Source organism: Macaca fascicularis, chromosome 19 (assembly GCF_037993035.2).
Source record: "Macaca fascicularis isolate 582-1 chromosome 19, T2T-MFA8v1.1".
Classification (NCBI taxonomy): Eukaryota; Metazoa; Chordata; class Mammalia; order Primates; family Cercopithecidae; genus Macaca; species Macaca fascicularis.
This window is the reverse complement of record NC_088393.1, coordinates 21,188,655-21,212,220: the sequence shown is the minus strand read 5'-3', so window position 1 is coordinate 21,212,220 and position 23,566 is coordinate 21,188,655. Positions and strand designations below refer to the sequence as shown.

At 38.0% G+C, this 23,566-nt stretch overlaps 1 protein-coding gene and 1 pseudogene across 5 annotated transcripts in view; both read left to right on the top strand.

Moving 5' to 3' along the window:
* Nucleotides 1-10,568, top strand: part of LOC102132491 (uncharacterized) — a 37,571-nt gene extending 27,003 nt beyond the window's left edge. For 3 of the 5 annotated variants that reach the window (XM_074026586.1, XM_065536197.2, XM_005588583.5), the window contains one exon: nucleotides 2,284-3,830. In XM_074026586.1, coding sequence (XP_073882687.1) covers nucleotides 2,286-3,758 — 1,473 coding nt within the window. In that variant the 5' untranslated portion in view covers nucleotides 2,284-2,285 and the 3' untranslated portion in view covers nucleotides 3,759-3,830. Of the gene's footprint in view, nucleotides 1-531; nucleotides 563-2,283; nucleotides 3,831-7,912 lie in introns of those variants that run through there. The other 2 variants (XM_074026588.1, XM_074026587.1) reach the window with 2 other exon arrangements.
* Nucleotides 10,569-11,387: 819 nt separating this feature from the next.
* On the top strand, nucleotides 11,388-21,846 carry LOC141409228 (cytochrome c oxidase assembly protein COX16 homolog, mitochondrial pseudogene; annotated as a pseudogene).
* Nucleotides 21,847-23,566: the final 1,720 nt, after the last annotated feature.

The following is a 23,566-nucleotide window of genomic DNA, read 5'->3' as shown; positions in this document are numbered from 1 at the left end:
TTTTTTGTATGATTATGTGTTCTCCTGCATCATGTTATTTTCAGTGGGAAGAACTCCTTTCAGCATCTTTGGTATGTAGGGCATATGCAGTGCCAATATACTTTTTCAGGATTAGGTTATTTTTAGAAGGTCTTTCTTTTTATTCGGTTGGACAGTTCTTTTTTATTTATTTATTTTTTATTTTTTTTGAAAAGGAGTTTCACTCTTGTTGCCCAAGCTTGAGTGCAGTGGCATGATCTTGGCTCACTGCAATCTCTGCCTCCCAGGTCCAACCGATTCTCCTGCCTCAGCCTCCTGAGTAGCTGGGATTACAGGCGCGTGTGACCTCGCCTGGCTAATTTTTTATATTTTTAGTAGAAATGGAGTTTCACCATGTTAGCTAGGCTGGTCTCGAACTCCTGACCTCAGGTGATCCGCCTGCCTCGGCCTTCCAAAGTGCTGAGATTATAGGCATGAGCCACTTTGCCCAACCAGTTCTTTTTAGTTGTATTATTTTCACTTGACAGCTGTTTTTTTTTTTTTTTTTCCCAGGGCTTTGACTATATCACCCAGTTCTCGTCAGGTATTCCAATATTTTTTGAAAATTTACTGGTTATCTCATAAGACATTTTTGTAAATGATACATTACTTTGTCTTGCAGCTCCCAAGATTCTCTTTTTTTTTTTTTTTTTTGAGACGGAGTCTCGCTCTGTCACCCAGGCTGGAGTGCAGTGGCCGGATCTCAGCTCACTGCAAGCTCCGCCTCCCGGGTTCACGCCATTCTCCTGCCTTAGCCTCCCGAGTAGCTGGGACTACAGGCGCCCGCCACCTCGCCCGGCTAGTTTTTTGTATTTTTTAGTAGAGACGGGGTTTCACCGTGTTAACCAGGATGGTCTGGATCTCCCGACCTCGTGATCCGCCCGTCTCGGCCTCCCAAAGTGCTGGGATTACAGGCTTGAGCCACCGCGCTCGGCCAAGATTCTCTTCTTGACTGTGACATTTTTATCTTCCTAATTTATGTTTTTTGATATTTTTAATATTTTTATTGTTATCCTGAGTTTTCTAAACTTCAGTAGTTGTCTGTGTTCCTGTTTCATTCACTGTGTAGTATTTGATTTATTTTAAATTTTAAAAATTTGTACATCTTTACATTCCTATGGTTGCTTTCTGAAAGTTTAGTAATGTTTTTGATGGGGTCATCCTGCCCTAATATTTTGTATACATTAATCTTTGATTGAGATTTAGACATTAAAAACAAGCTACCTGTCACAATCTTTTTTTTTTTTTTTTTTTTTGAGACGGAGTTTTGCTCTTGTTGCCCAGGCTGGAGTGCAGTGGCGTGATATCAGCTCGCCACAGCCTCTGCCTCCCGAGTTCAAGTGATTCTCCTGCCTCAGCCTCCCTAGTTGCTGGGATTACAGGCATGTGCCACCATGCCCAGCTAATTTTGTATTTTTAGTAGAGATGGGGTTTCTCCTTGTTGGTCAGGCTGGTCTTGAACTCCCGACCTCAGGTGATTCACCCTCCTTGGCCTCCCAAAGTGCTGGGATTACAGCTGTGAGCCACCGTGCCCGGCCCTGTCACAATCTTTATAATGTAGCTTAGGCCTGGGACAGTCTGAAACCAGTTGTCTTGGCTAGAGATTTTGGGAGTCTCTCTAACATTTTCTTAGATTGTGTCTTGTCTAAAATTTTGTGGGCTTTTTAAGTTAAAGAAGTATGTTAGCGTTTCTTCTAAATACTCAGTAATCACTTGCTAAACCTGTTTCCTGTATGTGGTACTGCAGTCTCTGCTGCTGTAACGCTTAACTTTGGTCTCAGCAGACTCAAACTGTCATTCCAAAGTATACTACCATTTATTTTAGTACTTTATGTCATGGGAGACAGAAACCAGTGTCTGAAAAGGCCCCTGAGAGCCAGAAATAAAGATGTATGTGACACTATTTTTTTTAGTCTTTTAAAAAAGAAACCAGGAGTTGACAATTTACTTCTAAAGTCACCATGTTAGACTGGGCAGCAGAAAGAGGTGTGTTGGGTAAATGTAACAGACTTTTCTTTTTTCTCCTATGTGGCTCTTTGCATTATCCTCGCCTGGGACACTGCACACACTTTACTCATTTATAAATTTTTCACAAATGTATTTTGGTCAGAATGTTTTTGTTACATTTATGTGTCTATAAAGGATTTAGGATCTGTGGTGTTTTGCTGTGCCATTTTGCTTATATAGCTGGTGTAAGTTAGATTTGTAAATGACATTAATCGGAGCCGAGTAAGTGGAATAATTTGTTATTTTTATTTCTTTCAGCTATGTGTTCTCATTTTGCCAAAGACCTTAGGCCAGAGCAGTACATAAAAAATTCATTCCAACAAGTGATACTGAGAAGATATGGAAAATGTGGATATCAGAATTTACAATTAAGAAAAGGCTGTAAAAGTGTGGATGAGCATAAGTTGCACAAAGGAGGTCATAAGGAACTTAACCAATGTGTGACAACTACCCAGAGCAAAGTAGTTCAGTATGATAAATATGTGAAAGTCTTTCATAAATATTCAAAGAGACATAAGATAAGACATACTGGAAAAAATCCTTTCAAATGTAAAGAATGTGGCAAATCATTTTGCATGCTTTCACAACTAACTCAACATGAGATAATTCATACTGGAGAGAAACCCTACAAATGTGGAGAATGTGGCAAAGCTTTTAAAAAGTCCTCAAACCTTACTAATCATAAGATAATTCATACTGGAGAGAAACCCTACAAATGTGAAGAATGTGGAAAAGCTTTTAACCAGTCCTCAACTCTTACTAGACATAAGATAATTCATACTGGAGAGAAACTCTACAAATGTGAAGAATGTGGCAAAGCTTTTAACCGGTCCTCAAACCTTACTAAACATAAAATAGTTCATACTGGAGAGAAACCCTACAAATGTGAAGAATGTGGAAAAGCTTTTAAGCAGTCCTCAAACCTTACTAATCACAAGAAAATTCATACTGGAGAGAAACCTTACAAATGTGGAGAATGTGGCAAAGCCTTTACTTTATCTTCACACCTTACTACACATAAGAGAATTCATACTGGAGAGAAACCCTATAAATGTGAAGCATGTGGCAAAGCTTTTAGTGTATTCTCAACCCTTACTAAACATAAGATAATTCATACTGAAGAGAAACCCTATAAATGTGAAGAATGTGGTAAAGCTTTTAACCGGTCCTCACACCTTACTAATCATAAGGTAATTCATACTGGAGAGAAACCCTACAAATGTGAAGAATGTGGTAAAGCCTTTACCAAGTCCTCAACTCTTACTTATCATAAGGTAATTCATACTGGAAAGAAACCCTACAAATGTGAAGAATGTGGTAAAGCCTTTAGTATATTCTCAATCCTTACTAAACATAAAGTAATTCATACTGAAGAGAAACCCTACAAATGTGAAGAATGTGGCAAAACTTTTAACTACTCCTCAAATTTTACTAATCATAAAAAAATTCATACTGGAGAGAAACCCTATAAATGTGAAGAATGTGGCAAAAGCTTTATTCTGTCCTCTCACCTTACTACACATAAGATAATTCATACTGGAGAGAAACCCTACAAATGTAAAGAATGTGGCAAAGCTTTTAACCAGTCCTCAACCCTTATGAAACATAAGATAATTCATACTGGAGAGAAACCCTACAAATGTGAAGAATGTGGCAAAGCCTTTAACCAGTCCCCAAACCTTACTAAACATAAGAGAATTCATACCAAAGAGAAACTCTACAAATGTAAATAATGTGTCAAATCCTTTAGTGTATTTTCAACTTTTATTAAAACACAAGATAATACTGGAGAGAAATCCTACAAATGTGATAAATGTGGCAAAACCTTTAACTGGCTCTTAATCCTTATAAAAAAAAAAAGATAGTTCATACTAGAGAGAAACCCTACAAATGTAAAGAATGTGGCAAAGTACTTAACTGGTCCCCAAATCTTACTACACGTTAAAAACAAACAAACAAACAAACAAAAAAACTTCAGAGAAACTACAAAGCTGGAAGACATCGCAGTAATTTTGACAACACCTCAAACTTTTCTAAGCATAAAATAAATCATACTGCTGAGGAACTTTCAAAATGTGGAAAATGTGACAAAACCTTTAAATGATTGTCACACTTGATTGTAGGTAAGATAATTATTACTACAAAAACTCTTACAAGTGTGAAGAATGTGGCAAACTTTTTAATGAATACTCACACCTTATTGCCAGGAAAGCATTTACACTTGAGAAAAATTGTACCAATATAAAGACTGTGAAAAAGCCATTAATGTCTGCTCACATCTTACTCAACATCAGAGAGTACTTAATAAAAGTATTATAAATTTAATTACTGTCAAAAAATCTTTCAGAAAATATAAGCTTTTAAAGTAGAGTATTTATTGTGAAGACAAACATTACAAATAAAAAAGGGTTGTAGTACCTTTACTTGTATCACAGATCTTACTGTACACGTTTTGTACTAGAGAAAACCGTGAAGCAGTTGATTAAACTTTGTTCAACATCAGGGAATTCAGATTGGAGAACAACCCTGCAAACATAATAAATTTGAATTTTTTTTCCAAAACTACAACTTAGACCACCAGAGGGTTCATACTGAAATATATTTTTGCAGATGCAGTATATATTTAAAACATTCAATCCAAAATTAAGTCTATGTAAATATCAGAGAATTTACAGTAGAAATATCTAAGGTAGGGCCGGGCATGGTGGCTCACGCCTGTAATCCCAGCACTTTGGGAGGCTGAGGTGGGTGGATCATGAGGTCAACAGATTGAGACCATCCTGGTCAACATGATAAAACCCTGTCTCTACTAAAAATATAAAAATTAGCTGGGCGTGGTGGCACGTGCCTGTAGTCTCAGTTTCTCGGGAGGCTGAGGCAGGAGAATCACTTGAACCCGGGAGGCAGAGGTTGCAGTGAGCGGAAATTATACTGCTGCACTCTAGCCTGGCGACAGAGTGAGACTCCATCTCAAAAACAAAAACAAAAAATACTAAGGTACTGACACTTCAGACATTACACTATATCAAAGTGCTGAGTGTAAAAAATGATCCCAAACGGTAGATAAATTTATTTGTACATAATTTTAAAAAGAGTAGAAAACTTTTTGGAAGTTTGTAATTACATTCAAACTATACTTCCCCCTCCCCCTGCTTGAGACAGAGAATCTCTCTGTCGTCCAGGCTGGAGTGCAGTGGCACAATCTCAGCTCACTGCAGCCTCTGCCTCCTGGGTTCAAGCAATTCTCCTGCCTCAGCCTACTGAGTAGCTGGGATTACAGGCGCACACCACCACGTCCAGCTGATTTTTATGTTTTTGGTAGAGACGGGGTTTCACCATGTTGGTCAGGCTAGTCTTGAACTTCTGACCTCATGATCTGCCCAGCTTGGCTTCCCAAAGTGCTGTGAATACAGGCTTACTCCACCGCGCCCAGCCCAAAGTATACTTTTTTCCTTGAAAAGAAGTACAGATTTTTTAAAAAGCTAATAATGCTGTAATTCAACTCTGAAATTACTTGATGCTATTTCTTCATTTCTGTTGTATTCACATGTGATCAGTTGTCACTGCATCAAAGATAGGAGAGTTTCTTTTTTTTTAGGTGGGCATTTATGACCTTTTCTTTGGAAGAGTAAGGACATTAAAATGTTACATGCATGATGAAAATCTAAGTGGAGACGCTATTTGTAGTTAACTTATGATATTGAGTGGTGCATGAGGTAGGTGTTCACAGTAATATTCTTTTGCATTATAGTGAGAACATACTTGTTTTGTTAAAATTAAAAAATTAGTATATGATTTTACTACTTGTACTTTTATGTAATAAAATGCAGTACATTTTTAACATTTCAGATTATGTGTGAACTTAATTGCTTAATTATACAGTTTTTAACATGTTAATACTATTGTGCATTCAATAAAGCATTATTATGCCACTAACTGAAACCTATCCCATTTACTCAAAGGTGTAGGTAAAAGATAGTAAGAATATACTATTTGATAACATAATCAACTAACATCTCTGGTAATCTCTTTTGCCAGTGGCTTTCAACTGCAAATAAGTTAAAAAATATTGTTTCTGTAGGTTAAATTTTTATTCTTTTTTTCTCGTTTAAATCTGTTTTTTAAATTTTGTGGGTACAAAGTATGTGTATATATTTATGCCATATAACATATATTTTGATATAGGCATATAATATGTAATAATCACATCAGGGTAAATGAGGTATGCATCACCTCTAGCATTTATGTTTTGTATTACAAACAATCCAGATCTACACTTTAGTTATTTTTATTTTTTATTGTTTATTTTTTGAGACGGAGGTTTTCTCTATCGCCCAGGCTGGAGTGCAGTGGCAGATCTTGGCTCACTTCAACCTCCACTTCCGAGTTCAAGCGATTCTCCTGCCTCAGCTTCCTGAGTAGCCAGAATTACAGGTGCGTACTACCATGCCCAGTTAATTTTTGTATTTTTAGTAGAGACGGGGATTCTGTGTTGGTCAGGCTGGTCTTGAACTCCTGACCTCGTGATCCACACACCTTAGCCTTTCAAAATGCTGGGATTACAGGTGTGAGCCACCATACCTGGCCTTAAGTTATTTTTAAATGTACAACTAAGTTGTTATTGACTACAATATTCTTAAAATTTTGTTATATATACATTTTTGAACTTTTGGCCTCTCTGCCTGCAAACACATATGACTTTTAGTTTTGATTTACATAAAGTTAAATATACACATACATTGTTCTAAAGATGGAAGAAAATTGTTCTAAAGTGTAAGAAAATTGTTCTAGGCTGGGCGCGGTGGCTCACGCTTGTAATCCCGGCACTTTGGAAGGTCGAGGCGGGCAGATCATGAGGTCAGGAAATCGAGACTAGCCTGGCCAACATGATGAAACCCCGTCTCTACTAAAAACACACAAAAAATTAGCCGGGCGTGGTGGCAGGTGCCTGTAATCCCAGCTACTCAGAAGGCTGAGGCAGGAGAATCGCTTGTACCTGGGAGGCAGAGGTTGCAGTGAATCGACACTGCACCATTACACTCCAGTCTGGGCAACAAGAGAAAAACTCCACCTCAAAAAAAAAAAAAAAAAGTCTATTCTTCAAGAAAAGATGCCAGGAATTTCAAGTTAATATGTTCGAACATATATTCTCCCTAGAAGGGTACTGGTGTATTTGCAATCAAGGTGTAGGATTTCTGGCCTTCCTTGTTTTGCCGTGTTTGTAAGAAATAGGCAGAAAGTAAAGCAGAGTCAACCATGACATTTCTAGTTACTGCAGCCACAGCACCTCAAATCTAGTGTTATGACAACTAGAAATTATGACTGTATTTCAAAAGTAAGAAAAATGAATTAATAAATACTTTCTAGATGATAGTATTTTAGTAGCTTATGATTGTGAGTCACAATTGCCCCATTGGGTTTATTGAAAAGCAGTTATTTATCTTCTAAGGTAAATAGAGAATAGGCATTCTATAATCCTATGCATACGGATCTTTTAAGATTGGCACTGTGTTTAGATTTGAATACATTCATACATTTGTAGTAATTTAAATTTTAATATTTTTCTAATAGAAGTGAAAAAATAGTTAACATGAGTTGAACAGAAACTTCACATGTGTTCATTAAATAACATTTAAAACCACATTGTGACTAGCAATTCCAATCTGTTTCATTTAGTAGTGACTAAAATGACAATATCTTTTATTCAATCAGAAATAGTATTTTTATATTGGTGTTTCTGAAACTTTCAGAAACTGTAGATCACTTAATGGGTAATAATGCACATGCAAACCACAAATTTTCTACATAATAGTAAACTTGTCTTAGCTTTTAATATAAATATTCAGTATATTTCAAAAGTAGAATTAGTGGCTCTTTCTGGGCGCAGTGGCTCACACCTGTAGTCCCAACACTTTGGGAGGCCGAGGTGGGTGGATCACGAGGTCAGGGGTTCACAACCAGCCTGACCAACATGGTGAAACTCCATCTCTACTAAAAATACAAAAATTAGCCGGGCATGGTGGTGTGTACCTGCGATCCCAGCCACTCAGGAGGCTGAGACGGGAGAATGGCTTGAACCCAGGAGGCGGAGGTTGCAGTGAGCCGAGATCATGCCATTGCTCTCCAGCCTGGGCGACAGAGCAAGACTCCATCTCAAAAAAACAAAACAAAACAAAAAAAACTAGTGGCTCTTTTAAGTGATGAGACAGGTATAATTGTTAGGCCAGGCACTGTGGCTCATGCCTATAATCCCAGCACTTTGGGAGGCTGAGGTGGGTGGATTATGAGCTCAGGAGTTTGAGACGAGCCTGGCCAAGATACTGAAACACTGTCTCTATTAAAAATACAAAAATTATCTGGGTGTGGTGGCACACACCTGTAGTCCCAGCTACTCAGGAGGCTGAGGCAGGAGAATCACTTGAACCCGGAGGCAGAGGTTGCAGTGAGCCAAGATCGCACAACTGCACTCCATCCTGGTGACAGAGGGAGACTCTGTCTCAAAAAAAAAAAAAAAAAAAGTTTTAAATTGGTAAGGTGGAAGTCAAGCTGTTGCTGTTTGATGATAAATAATATAGTGGTATACCTAGAAAACATTAAAGACTCTGAAAAGCTTCTATAACTGATAAATGAATTCAGCAAAGTTTCAGGATACAAAATTAATGTACACAAATCAGTAGCAATCTACAAATTCAATGCAATTTCCATCAAAATACCACCAATATTCTTCACAGAAGTAGAAAAAACACTGATAAAATCCATATGGAACCAAAAAAGAGCTCACATAGCCAAAGCAAGACTAAGCAAAAAGAACAAATCTGGAGGCATCACGTTACCTGATTTCAAGTCATACTATATGTTATAAGCCCATAGTTCCCAAAATAGCATGACACTGGTATAAAAACAGGCACATAGATCAATAGACCAGAATACAGAACCCAGAAATAAACCCAAATAGCCTAATCCTGAATGATTTTTTTTTTTTTTTTGTGAAACAGAGACTCACTTTGTTGCCCAGGCTGGAGTGCAGTGGCATGATCTTGGCTCACTGCAGCATCCACCTCTTAGATTCAAGCAATTCAGCCTCTGAGTAGATAGGATTAGAGGAACAAGCCACCATGCCTCGCTAATTTTTGTATTTTTAGTAGAGATGGAGTTTCACTATTTTGGCAAGGCTAATCTCAAACTCCTGACCTCAAGTGATCTGCCCACCTCAGCCTCCCAAAGTGCTGAAATTATAGGAGTGATCCACCATGCCCAGCCTCCTGAGTGAGCTTTGAGTCAACAACAAAATTAAGATGGAAATTTAAAAACACTTTGATTTGAATGACAATAATGACACAACTTATGAATACCTCTGGCATACAGCAAAAGTGGTGCTAAGACAAAGTTGATAGCAAAAAATGCCTACATCAAAAAGTCTAAAATAGCACAAGTAGACTACGTATGGTTACACCTCAAAAGACTAGAGAAGCAAAACCAAATCAAATCCAAATGCAGCAGCAAAGAAAAAATAACAAAGATCAGAGAAAAACTAACACGGTTGAAACAAAAAAATACAAGGAGATAAATGCAACAAAAAGCTGGTTGTTTACAAAGATGAACAAAATTGGTAGACCATTATTAGCAAGATTGACCAAAAAAAGGCAGAGAGAAGATCTAAATAAGTTCAATTACAAACAAAATGGAAGATATTACAGACAATACCACAGAAATACAAAAGATTACTGAAGGCTACCATAAATACATTTACGTATACAAATTAGAAAATGTAGAGAAGCTGCATAAATTCCTGGAAATGCACAATCCTTTTAGATTACACCCGGAAGAAATGGAAAATCTGAACAGACCAATAAGAGGTAGTGAAATTGAAATAGTAATAAAAAATTGCCATCCAAAAAGTCCGGGAGCATATGAATTCACAGATATATTTTATCATCAGACATTCAAAGAAGAATTGGTACCAATCTTACTGAAACTATTCAAAAGATAAAAAGGGAATCTTCTCTAAATCATTCCATCAAGCCAGTATCACCCTAATCCCCAAACCAGAAAAAGACATGACAAAAAAACAAAAAAAGTAAATATTTCTGGTGAACTTAGATGATGATAAAATTATCACCAAATTCCTAGCTAAGCAAATACAACAGCATATCAAAAAGATAATACACCATGATCAAGTGCATTTTATACCAGAAATGAAAGGATGGTTTAATATATGCAGGTAAGTAAATGTGATATGCCACATAAACAGATTTAAAAACAAAAATTACATGATTATCTCAATAGGCTCAGAAAAAAACCTGACAAAATCCAGCATTGCTTCAGCATTAAAACCTTAACAAAATCGGCATAGAGGGGACATAGCTTCAGGTAATAAAAGTCATTTATGGCAAACCCACAGCCCACATTATACTGAATGGGAAAAAGTTGAAAGCATTACTCCTGAGAGCTAGAACAAGACAAGGATGTCCACTTTCACCACTTCTATTCAACATATTGCTGGAAGTCTTAGCCAGAGCATTCAAATAAGAGAAAGAAATAAAGGGTATCCAAATTGGAAAAGAGGAAGTCAAACTGTGACTGTTCATTGATGATATGATTGTATACCTAAAAAACACTAAAGACATCCAGAAAGCTCCTAGATCTGATAAATGAATTCAGTAAAGTTTCAGGATACAAAAATCAATGTACACAATTCGGTAGCACTGCCATACACAAACAACAACCCAAACTAGGAATCAAATCAAGAATTCAGCCCCTCTTACAACAGCTGCAAAATAATAATAATAATAATAATAATAATTAGGAATATACTTAGCCAAGGAGGCAAATGATCTCTACAAGGTAAGTAACAAAACACTGTTGAAATAAATTATAGATGACACAAACAAATGGAAACACATTTCATGCTCATGGATAAGTAGAGTGACTATTGTGAAGATGACCATAATAATAAAAACAATCTACAAATTCCATGCAGTTTCCATAAAGATAACATCATCATTCTTCACAGAACTAAAAAAAATAAAAAAGACAATTATAAAATTCATATGGAACCAAAAAAAGCCCACACAGCCAAAACAAGACTAAGTAATAAGAACAAATCTGAAGGGATTACATTACCAACTTCAAACTATATGAAAGGGTGATAGTTATCAAAACAGTATGATACTGGTATAAAAATAGGCATGTAGACCAACAGAATAGAATAGCAAACCCAGAAATGAACCGAAATACATACAGCCGACTAATTTTTAACAATGTTAACAAAAACATAAAGTATAAAAAGGATACCCTAAAGCTGGGCGTGGTGGCTCATGCCTGTAATCCCAGCACTTTGGGAGGCCAAGGCAGTTGGATCACCTGAGGTCAGGAGTTTGAGACCAGCCTGGCCAACATGGTGAAACCTCGTCTCTAATAAAATACAAAAATTAGCCAGTCACAGTGGCTCATGCCTGTAATCCCAGCACTTTGGGAGACTGAGGCATGTGGATCACGAGGTCAGGAGTTCAAGACCAGCGTGACCAACATGGCAAAACCCAATCTCAATAATACCAAAAAAATTAGCCAGGCATGGTGGCACGTGCCTGTAATTCCAGCTACTCAGGAGGCTGAAGCAGGAGCATTGCTTGAACCCAGGAGGCAGAGGTTAGAGTGAGCCAAGATTGTGCCATTGTACTCCAGCCTGGGCAACAAGAGCAAAACTCCGTCTCAAAAAAAAAAAAAAAAAAAAAAAATCCTGTTAAACAAATGGTGCTGAGATAATTGGTAAGCCACATGTAGAATAAGAAAATTGGATCTTCATCTCTCATCCTGTACAAAAGTCAACTCAACGTGGATCAAAGACTTAAATCTAAGACCTGAAACTATAAAAATTCTAGAAGATAACATCAGAAGAACACTTCTAGACATTTGCTTAGGCAAAGAGTTTATAACCAAGAACCCTAAAGCAAATGCAAAAAAAAAAAAAAAAAAAATCAATAAATAAATGGGACTTAATTAAACTGAAAAGCTTCTGCACAGTAAAATAAGTAATCAGCAGAGTAAAGAGAAAACCCAGAGTAGAAAATATTTACAACCGATGCATTCAACAAAGGCCTGTTATCCAGAATCTACAAGGAACTCGAACAAATCAGCAAGAAAAAACAAACAAACGAATAATCCCATGAAAATGTGTGCGAAGGACATGAACAGACAATTCTTGAAAGAAGATATACAAATGGCCAACAAACATATAAAAAAAAAAATGCTTGGAAACCTATCAGTAAGGACCAAGCACCAAACAACCAGGGAAAGTTGGTGAGTCAAGGACGTACTCATGTTGATGAAAGCTTGGGCCGCTGAGATTTGAGAATCTGTGTTGGGCCTGCTTGGAGTTCTAAACGGATGGAAGAGTTCAGTCATGTTTGCACCCACAGTGATGCGTGCTTTGTGCAAGAACAAGACTCTCCGCTACGAAGTCCCCATGTTGTTGCTAATTGTTGGAGTTTCTTTTGGTCTTTGTGAGTTTTCACAAATCTGACATGATGCTGTGAAGATTAAAATGGATCCTGAGTTGGAAAAAAAATACTGAAAGCAAATAGTATCATTAGGTCAGAATATGAGAAAATAAAAGACTCTACTTTTGATGACTGGAAGAATATTCAAGGACCCAAGGCTTGGAAAGACCTGACCTCCTCCAAGAAAGAAATCCAGAAATCCTTAAGACTAAGACAACTTGACTGTGCTGATTCTTTTTGATTTTTAAATAAAAATGTCGTCAACTGGATTTCCTAATACTTACCCTTATCACGTGGAAAGAAGATTCCAGACCCATTGAAACCTGGATATGGGTAACTTGTTGGCAGATAATCTTGATAAAATGTTAAGTACAGGGCTGGGCATACTGGCTCACGCCTGTAATCCCAGCACTTTGGGAGGTCGAGGCAGGCGAATTATGAGGTCAGGAGTTCAAGACCAGCCTGGCCAGTATGTTGACACCCCACCTCTACTAAAAATACAAAAATTAGCTGGGTATGGTGACACATACCTGTAGTCCCAGCTGCTCGAGAGGCTGAGGCAGAAGAATTGCTTGAACCCAGGAGGTGGAGTTTGCAGGGAGCCAAGATCGTGCCACTGCACTCCTTCCTGGATAGCAGAGTGAAACTCTGTCTCAAGAAAAAACAAAAACAAAGCAAACAAACCAAAAAAAGTACAGGTTTTTATACTTCTCGATTATTCCATCTGCAGATGAAAGTAACAATGTTGGACACATATATTTTACACCTTGAAATAAAAAATGTGAATACTGAAAAAAAAAATGCTCAACATCACTGATTTTCAGGAAAATGCAGATTAAAATCACATTGTGATACCACCTTACTCCTGCAAGAATGGTCACAATTAAAACATCAAAAAACTAGATATTGCCATGGATGTGATGAAAATGGAGCACTTTAACACTGCTGGTGGAAATGTAAACTAGTACAATCACTATGGAAAACAGCTGGGAATTTATTTATTTTTATTTTTGAGATAGAGTCTCATTCTGTCACCCAGGCTGAGTGCAGTGTTGTGATGTTGGCTCACTGCAGCCTCTGCCTCCTGAGTTCAAGTGATTCTCCTGCCTCACCCTCCTCAGTTGCTTGGACTACAGGCACATGCCGCCATGACAGGCTAATTTGTTTGTACTTTTAGTAGAGATGGATTTCCACCATGTTGGCCAGGCTGGTCTCAAATTCCTGATTTCAGGTGATTTACCCACCTTGGCATGCCAAAGTGTTGGGATTACAGGCTTGAGCCAGCACATGCAGCCAGGAGATTTTTTTAAAGAACTAAAAGTAGAACTACCATTTGATCCAGCAAACCCACTACTGGGTATTTACATGCAGAAAAAAGTCATTATATAAAAAAGACACTTGCACAGGCGTGTTTGTGGCAAAACAATTTCCAATTGCAGAAAAATGGAAGCACCCTAAATGCCCGTCAACCATCAAGTGGATGAAGAAAATATGATTTGTATATATCATGTAATACTCAGCCATTAAAAAATGGAGTAATGGCATTCACAGCAACTTGAATGGATTAGAATATCATTATTCTAAGTAAATGGGAGCTAAGCTATGGGGATTCCAAAGCATGAGAATTATATAATGAACTCTGAGAACTTGAGGGGAAGAGCAGGAGGTGGGTGAGAACTAAAAGATTACACACTGGGTACAGTATACACTGCTCAGTTGCTGGGTGCACCCAAATCTCAGACATTACTGCTAAAGAACTTATCTATGTAGCCAAACAACACCTTTACCTCAAAACTCTTAGAGTAATAACAACAATTAAAAAAAAAAAAACCCACAGAATTTTAGGTTGATATGCTTTGGCTTTTTTTTAGAAAGGATTTCACTCTCACCCAGGATGGAGTGCGGTAGATTGATCGTGGCTCACTGCAGCCTCAAGCTCCTGGGCTCAGGTAATCCTCCTAAATCAGCTTCCTGAATAGCAGGTAATGCAGGTGCTGGTTATCATGCCCAGCTAATTTTTCTGTTTCTTTTCTTTTTTTTGAGACGGAGTCTCTGTCGCCTAGGCTGGAGTGCAGTGGCGCAATCTTGGCTCACTGCAAGCTCCACCTCCCAGGTTCAAGTGATTCTCCTGCCTCAGCCTCCCAAGTAGCTGCGACTACAGGTGCCCACCACCACACGCAGCTAACTTTTTGTATTTTTAGTAGAGACAGCATTTCACCGTGTTAGCTAAGATAGTCTCAATCTTCTGACTTCATGATCCACCAGCCTTGGCCTCCCAAAGTGCTGGGATTACACATGTGAGCCACCGTGCCTGACTGCTAATATTTGTATATTGTGTAGACATGGGTTTTTGCCATGTTGGTATCAAATTTCTGAGTTTAAACAGTCTGTTTCTTGGCCTCCCAAAATGCTGGGATTACAAGCATGAGCCACCATGCCTGATGAGAATCTTATTTTTATAGGATATAGAAAAGCTAAATATATTTAGATCTGTAAGTTGGCAGAAAGTTTGAAAAAAAAACTTTTATTAAAAATATAAAATGGTTTTACCTCCAGCTTAACTTGGTAACAATTCCAACCAAACGTGAAGTTTTCTTGCCAGAACTCGGAGGAGGGCATGAATCCAATGTGCAGACTTGACAGGTGGAAAGGTGTAAAAGCTCTGCTTGCTCTCTTTGCTGGGAGACTGGTAGCCTGGGGCAAGTTCTCAGCCCTGCTCACCCATTCCCTGAAAACTAACCTGGTGCTGTTGAGGGGAGAGACATCGTGGGAGCTAGACTGGTCTTTTGGGTCATGTGAGAGCTGAGTGAGGCCTGTGACTGTCTGCTTTTTCCCACTTTCTTGACAACATGCATCACCACCAGAGGCAGCCATAATCCTCCTGGGAACATAACTCCATTGGCCTGGGAACCACACCTCCATCTCACCACAGCAGCCAGGGCAAGCCCCTCCAAAGGAGAGTCAGCTCAGACTTGCCTAACCCTGCCCCCACCTGATGGTCCTAGCTGGCCCCCACCTGATGAATTTAGCCGAAGACAAAATTCATATTCTCTTGAAAGTTCTAAGGCCCTGTTCAGTACCTGATCCTCCCTATACGACTACAGCTGATGCTGTCTTGAAAGCTTCACCTCCTGGTAGGAGGCCAACCAGCAGAAAACTAGTGCATTAAACAATTACATTTAAGGATGCGCATACAGTCCATTTCACTCCTCTGCAACCTCCACCACAGCAGGTCTCTCTCATGGCTGAGAGACCTGAAGACGATTCATATCACAGGACTGTGTGCAGACACCCCCAAGTGCCAGCCCAGAGACTAATAGCCCTGCTGTGTGGCTAGATCCAGAAGAGAAATAACGATCACTGTAGTTCAGCTCTTAGGAAACCACATCCCTAGAAAAAAGGTTAGGGTATTACATCAAGGGAGCACCCTGTGGGACAAAGGAATGTATACAGAAGCCTTGAGCCCCCAGAACTCCCCTCTCACATAGTCTACCCAAATGAGAAGGAACCAGAAAAACAATTGTGGTAATATGAAAAAAATAATGTTCTTTAACATCATCCAAAAATCATACAAGTTTACCAGCAATGAATCCAAACCAAGAAGAAATCCATGTAGCGCCTAAAAAAAATTTAGAAAGTCAATTATTAAACTAATCAAGTAGGTACCATAGAAAGGTAAAGTCCAATTTATGGAAATCAATGAATAATACAAGATATGAGGGGAGAAATCTTCAGTGAAAAAAATAGAATAAAAAAATCACAACTTCAGGAAATAAAAAACACACAGAAATGCAAAATGTTCTGAAAAGTCTCAGTAATAGAGTTGAACAAGTAGAAGAAAGAAATTCTCAGCTCAAAAACAAGGTTTTTGAATTAACCCAATTGAGCAAAGGCAAACAAAAAATAATAAAAAAGATCAGCAAAGCCTCCAAGAAGTTTGGAATTATATTAAATTACCAAACCTAAAAGTGATTTGCATTCCTAAGGAAGAAGAGAAATCTAAAAGGTCAGAAAGCATATTTGGAAAAGTAATTGAGGTAAACTTTTCTTTCTTGGCTAGAGACCTAGACATTCAAATACAAGAAGCTCAAAGAACACCTGGGACATTCATTGCAAAATGACCATTGCCTAGACGAATTGTTATCAGGTTATCTAAAGTCAAGGCAAAGGAAAGAATGTTAAGAGCTGTGAGGCAAAAGCACCAGGTAACCTAAAAATATATAAAATAAAAATCTATCACATAAACAGCAAAATACAAGCAAGAAGGAATGGGGGCCCTATTTTCAGCCTCCTTAAACAAACCTACTATCAGTGAAGAACTTTGTATCCAGGAAAACTAAGCTTCATAATTGAAGAGAAAAAAGTCTTTTCATACAAACAAATGCTGGGAGAATTCACCACTACCAAGCCAGCACTACAAAAACTGCTAAAAGGAACTCTAAGAAGTCCTGGAGAAATATCAAAACAGAACATCTTTAAAGCATAAATCTCACAGGGCCTATAAAATATGAATACAACAAATTAAAAAAAAAAACAAGGTATTCAGGCAATAAATGGCATGATAAATGAAATAGTACCTCACATCTCAATACTAACATTGAATGTACATGGCCTAAATGTTCCACTTGAAAGATACAGAATTGCAGAATAGATAAGAATTCACCAACCAAGTATCTGCTGCCTTCAAGAAACTCACCTAACACACAAGGGTTAAGGTAAAAATGTGAAAAAAAATCCATGCAAATGGATACCAAAAGTGAGCAGGAGTAGCTATTCATATATCAGACAAACACACTTTAAAGCAACAGCAGTTAAGACAAAACAAAGTGGGATATTATATAATGATAAAAACCCTGCCAAACAGAAAAATATTACAATTCTAAATACATATGCACCTAACACTGAAGCTTCCAAATCAGCACATGAAACTTTCCATTTTAGTAATCTATATTTAGTAATCTATAGAAACTAACCCATTTTAGTAATCTATAATAGTAACCAAACACACAGATGCAAACACCCACATACACACTTAATTTATTAACTTAGATTATTTTCTATCTTTTCTGTGATGAGTAATTAAATACAGGTTTTGATAAAAGAAGTTTTTTTTTTTTGTTTTTTTTTTTTGCCTTTCTGATCTTGGTTATTTCTTTACTTCTGCTGGGTTTGGGTTTGGTTTGTTTTTATTTCTCAAGTTCCTTGAAGTGTGACCTTAGATTGTCTATTTGTGCTCTTTCAGATTTTTTGATGTAGGCATTTAAGCCTATGTACTTTCCTCTTAGCATCACTTTTGCCGTATCCCAGATGTTTTGATAGGTTGTGTCACTATCATCATTCAGTTCAAATAATTTTTAAATTTCCATCTTGATTTTATTATTGACCCAGTGATCATTCAGGAGCAGGTTATTCAATTTTCATGTGTTTGCATGGTTTTGAAGGTTTCTTTTGGAGTTGATTTTCTTTTTTTTTTTTTTTTTTTTTTTTTTTGAGACGGAGTCTCGCTGTGTCGCCCAGGCTGGAGTGCAGTGGCCGGATCTCAGCTCACTGCAAGCTCCGCCTCCCGGGTTTTTATGCCATTCTCCTGCCTCAGCCTCCCGAGTAGCCGGGACTACAGGGGCCCGCCACCTCGCCTGGCTAGTTTTTCGTATTTTTTTAGTAGAGACGGGGTTTCACCGTGTTAGCCAGGATGGTCTCGAACTCCTGACCTCATGATCCGCCCGTCTCGGCCTCCCAAAGTGCTGGGATTACAGGCTTGAGCCACCGCGCCCAGCCTGGAGTTGATTTTCAATTTTATCCCCATGTGGCTTGAGAGACTACTTGATATAATCTTGATTTTCTTAAATGTATTAAGACTTGTTTAGTGGCCTATCATATGGTCAATCTTAGAGAAAGGTAGGCCATGTTATATACCCCAAGTTCTCCTTGCCCAGCTCAGCCTCAGTCCCCTTCAGCCACAATATGGTGGCTGTGCCGACAGCCGGCCCCCTGGGCGTCCTGTCTCTTCCCTGGGCAGTGACTGTGCCCTGGCCTGGTGCCCTCTCTGGGCAGCTCTGCATCCACAGCACTGCATCTCTCTCTGATTGTGCAAGGACCACGGGAGGGTCGTCAGAGGAGAATCCTGACTTGGGGTGCAGGTTCATGAATGGGAAGAGCATTGGTCCATGGGGTTCCCAGTTCCTATTTTCTTTTTCTTTTTTTTTTTTGAGACAGAGTCTTGCTCTGTCGCCCAGGCTGGGGTGCAGTGGCCGGATCTCAGCTCACTGCAAGCTCCGCCTCCCGGGTTTAGACCATTCTCCTGCCTCAGCCTCCCGAGTAGCTGGGACTACAGGCGCCCGCCACCTCGCCCGGCTAGTTTTTTGTATTTTTTAGTAGAGACGGGGTTTCACCGTGTTAGCCAGGATGGTCTCGATCTCCTGACCTCGTGATCCGCCCGTCTCGGCCTCCCAAAGTGCTGGGATTACAGGCTTGAGCCACCGCGCCCGGCCCCTATTTTCTCCTATTAAAAATTTATGGGAGTTACTGCAAAAATACTAAAGAATTTAATCAAAGAGTGGTTCTAGAATTGTAGAGCACCCAGCTATGGTTTGTAGTTTGTGGTCTATGGGAGAGGCTTGAAGGAAAGTCTTTTATAAAATGCATGATGAAGAAAACCAAGTTTAGTAATTGGTTAGGTACAGTTACACGGTGCCTAGCATTTTTTCCTCCTTTTTTTTTTTAATTTTTTTTTTTGAGATGGAGTCTTGCTTTGTCGCCCAGGCTGGCCTGCAGTGGTGTGATTTCAGCTCACTGCAACCTCTGCCTCCCGGGGTCAAGAGATGCTCCTGCCTCAGCCTCCCGAGTAGCTGGGACTAGGGGCGCGCACCACCACGCCCAGCTAACTTTTGTATCTTTTAGTAGAGACAGGGTTTCACCATGTTGGCCAGGATCATCATGATCTCTTGACCTCGTGACCTGCCCACCTCAGCCTCCCAAAGTGCTGGGATTACAGGTGTGAGCCTCTGCACCCAGCCATGTGATGTCTTTTTTTTTTTTTTTTTACGTGGTGTCTTAATTTGTACATTAAAGGTGAAAAATTCCTGGTATGTAATCAGAGCTTAATTGGTAGTTTATAGTTGCTGAAGCCTGAATTTTGTTTTTCTGAATGTGGTAATTAAAAATAATGCACCTGAGTTCGATTTTTTGTTTGTTTGTTTTTTTGAAGTAGGAACCCAGGGACTAGAAACACCTCAGTCTAATTGCCTGCCACTTAATTATTTTCACACTCCACAGGGAACTGATTTTCTGCTGCATTTTTCACCTGTGTCCCAAGCAGGGTCTTGGGACCCATCCCTCATTTCTCCGGCCTCAATCTAGCTTGCAGTAAGATAGTAAATTTCCAGTTTCTTCTAGCATTCCCAAATGCGAGCTTTTCCTCCCTAGTTCATATTATCACGTATTTGTTTTTTAGTGTACTTTTTTCTACCATATTTTAATTAATTATTTTTTTGGCAAAGCATTAAATGGAGCTGGTAAGAATATTTATCTGGTTGAACCTGGAAGGTGGAGGTTGCAGTGAGCCAAGATTGTGCCACTGCGCTCCAGCCTGGGTGAGAGGGAGACCATCTCAAAAACAAACAGCATGGATTTAACTTTTTCAAAAATTAAAAATGCTTAAGGAACATTTTTTATAGAAACTAATACTAAAAACAATTTTAGATTTTTAGAGTACATTTCTCAAACACTTCAAGTACCCTCCTCTGACAGTAGATATGTATTTTTCTATATTGCCATAATAGAGCTTTGGCTGTCCTTTGTGGCCAACCCTATCATTTCTGTTCTATTTTTTTGTGCAGTATTATGTCATGCATTTTACATTTTAAAAGTTGTAGTCCGTGCAATGTAATTTTTAAACAATTGAAAAAAACCTTTTTCCATGTTAAACTCTCTGCTTAATCAGCAGTAACTTTATTTTCACTCTTCAGAGGCATTTTTAACTGCTGGAAATGCAAAGAGGCAGTTCAAATGAGCGTGCTGAGCTGGACCTCTCCAGTGTGGGTCTATTCACATTCACACAGGTGATCTTCTGGTGTAAGAGGGTGCACTTCAACAGCATTATCATAGCAATGTAGAACAGATGTAATAGGATAAAAGAGGAATCACTGCCTTCTAGGAAAAGGAGTTAATCTTATTTATTCTGTGTATGTGAGTATGTGGTGGTTGTAAGGTTGAGAATAAAGACTAAAATTACAGAGAACGCTTTACATTAGTAGTGCAGTGCAGTGCAGGTCCTATGCAATCTTCTTGTTTGTCAAACATATTCTGAATGGTTTTGTCAAGTACTATGTTTCTGTATCCATCACTTATTCTATTCTGATAATTATTTTCTACTTCATTAATTTAAATATTCACTCAACATCATCCAGAGTCCTGTCCTTGATGCTTAAGTGTTCAGACATAAAATATTATTGACAAAAAGATGGTTTTATTTGTTAATTTTACTACAGAGCATTTGATGCCAGTAAGCTTTAGTTCCTTGAAACTTTGAAAACATGCTTTAGTTTTTATTTAGTTTGAAAAGTCAAATTTGATCAAAAGTAAATATAACAATAAATGAATATAAATCATTTTGGAAGTGAATTCAAATTATTATGTAAGATGTTAAATTTGACAGATATAATTGTGTCAGAATTTTTTTAAAATTTGAATATGTAAAGTGTAATAAAGCTGAAACTTGAAAAATATATGTCCTTTTATGATCATTTAAATTTTTAATTTAGCAGTTTTGGCTGTGTTTAAAATGTAGATATTGACATATCCCCAAAAATAATGTTAATGAAGAATACAAAACAAAGCACTATAGTGTTGATGGCTGTTGTGAGACCTCAGTTCTTTGTTTCAAAAATTTAAACAAAAGACACAAATAATGAAGATGCAACATAGAGGGATTTATTGCAAAGTAGAAATACTATTTTAAAAATTAGGTGCAAAATAGCCCCAAGAGAGAAGGGATTCAGGGTCGGCTGCTTATAAGAATGAGACAGCAGCCGGGCGCAGTGGCTCACGCCTGTAATCCCAGCACTTTGGGCGGCCGAGACGGGCGGATCACGAGGTCAGGAGATCGAGACCATCCTGGCTAACACGGTGAAACCCCGTCTCTACTAAAAAATACAAAAAAAACTAGCTGGGCGTGGTGGCGGGCGCCTGTAGTCCCAGCTACTCGGGAAGCTGAGGCAGGAGAATGGAGTGAACCCGGGAGGCGGAGCTTGCAGTGAGCTGAGATCCGGCCACTGCACTCCAGCCTAGGCGACAGAGCGAGACTCCGTCTTAAAAAAAATAAAAATAAAAATAATGAGACAGCAAAGACTGAAACTAGAGAGACTCCATTTATGGGAGTCTTAGATAATTATTTACAAAGAGGTGGAAAGTGGTGTTATTAGTAAGCATGTTCTGGGTGGTCCTATTGGTGCACATACACAGTGGCTGTACATGCTTTTATGTGTCACATATCTCATTAGCATCTTAAACCTCCACTCACGTGTGTATTTTTTACTATTATAATGAGTAAAAGGTCAGAGGACAAGTAAAATAAAAATGTGCATGCTCTTTACAGGGGAGTTTCCCTGCTGAAGAGAGCTGTTCTTCAGTGAGCTGAAATACAGTGCAAACATTGGGGTTTATTGTGTTACAATATGCTGTCACCATGCAATCGCCATGGCTACTGCATGTCCTGAGGACATGGTGGCTTTCTTGGCTACCTAGCTAGCCTCAGTAGTACTTGTCTTAGTTTATTTTCAACTATCAACTCTAAGACTAAGATTTAGCTGTTACGTCAATATTGTCAAAAGTGGGAAAATGAAATTTTTAAAATTAAACATTTGAGCTTGATTTGGGTCACTAGCTGTGTACCCAGGAAAAATTATTTTACATCCCTGGAGCTTCAGTCAATATGTATGCATTGGTGATGTTTTTGTTTTTTGGTGTAAGTTTTTGTTTCTTTATATTTTAAAAGATTTTTTTCCTATTTTATGCTGATGTTAAGCTACACAAAACTTACCAAGAGCTCTATTTTACTACATTTTTCAACCAAAAGGTTAAATACTTAAATATTGAAAGTGGCATTCTGGATTATCCTTTTCCAAGTGATGGAATCTGCATTTATCAGACTACATTGCAGTTTTTCCTTATGTGGTGCAAGGTTATAAAAATGCCATCCAGTTTATTTCTTAGGTAACAGTAGAATGTGTTTTTTCAGACAGTAGCATGAGATTTCTTGACATGCTACCTTTAGACATAATGGAAAAAAATGAATAAACGTGTAGAAATTTGTCTTTATTTATAAGGTCATTAGAGGCTAAGTCATGGCAACACATGTAGTTCAATCCAAATTTCTTTGTATAAAATTTTGTTGAGCCACATCCATCTGTATATGTGACACTAATTTGGTAACAGCTTCTTTATACTAAGCCAGAATTCATTTTACCTGGTGGTTTTGTTTTAAATATGTGAGCTGTATTATATAACATTTAATTAAGTAATATAAATTTAGTTCATAGGTTATAGAAAGAAAAGTACAGGCACACTAAAACTGAATTGGAATCTGGCAGCTGACACTGATTAACAGTTTGAGCAAATTTGACTTGATGTAAATTCCTATAAACAATACTGAAAGACAGAATGTTAACTAAAAATATCTTCAACAACATAATAGACTTATGAGATTTGAAAAAAAAATGTTGATTTGTTTACCCATCATCAATATTAGGTTAAATTAGAAAATTGTATACACATCATACAAAAAGTGAAATTAGTAAACTATCCTCAGACTTCATCTGATTAAAACGAGACTTCTGGGTATTTGAAAGCATCAAATTATTGATGAGAAATATCTATTTTGAACAGATCCTTGATCTTATATACATATTACTACTAAGTAAAACCTAATGCAACTTTGATTTCTGAAATATTTGTGAATGTCTATCACTGACTGAAAAATTAAGAAATTATTTAAATCTGCTGACTAAATTTTGATGAAAATAGTTATTTTAATTGAATGCCAGTAT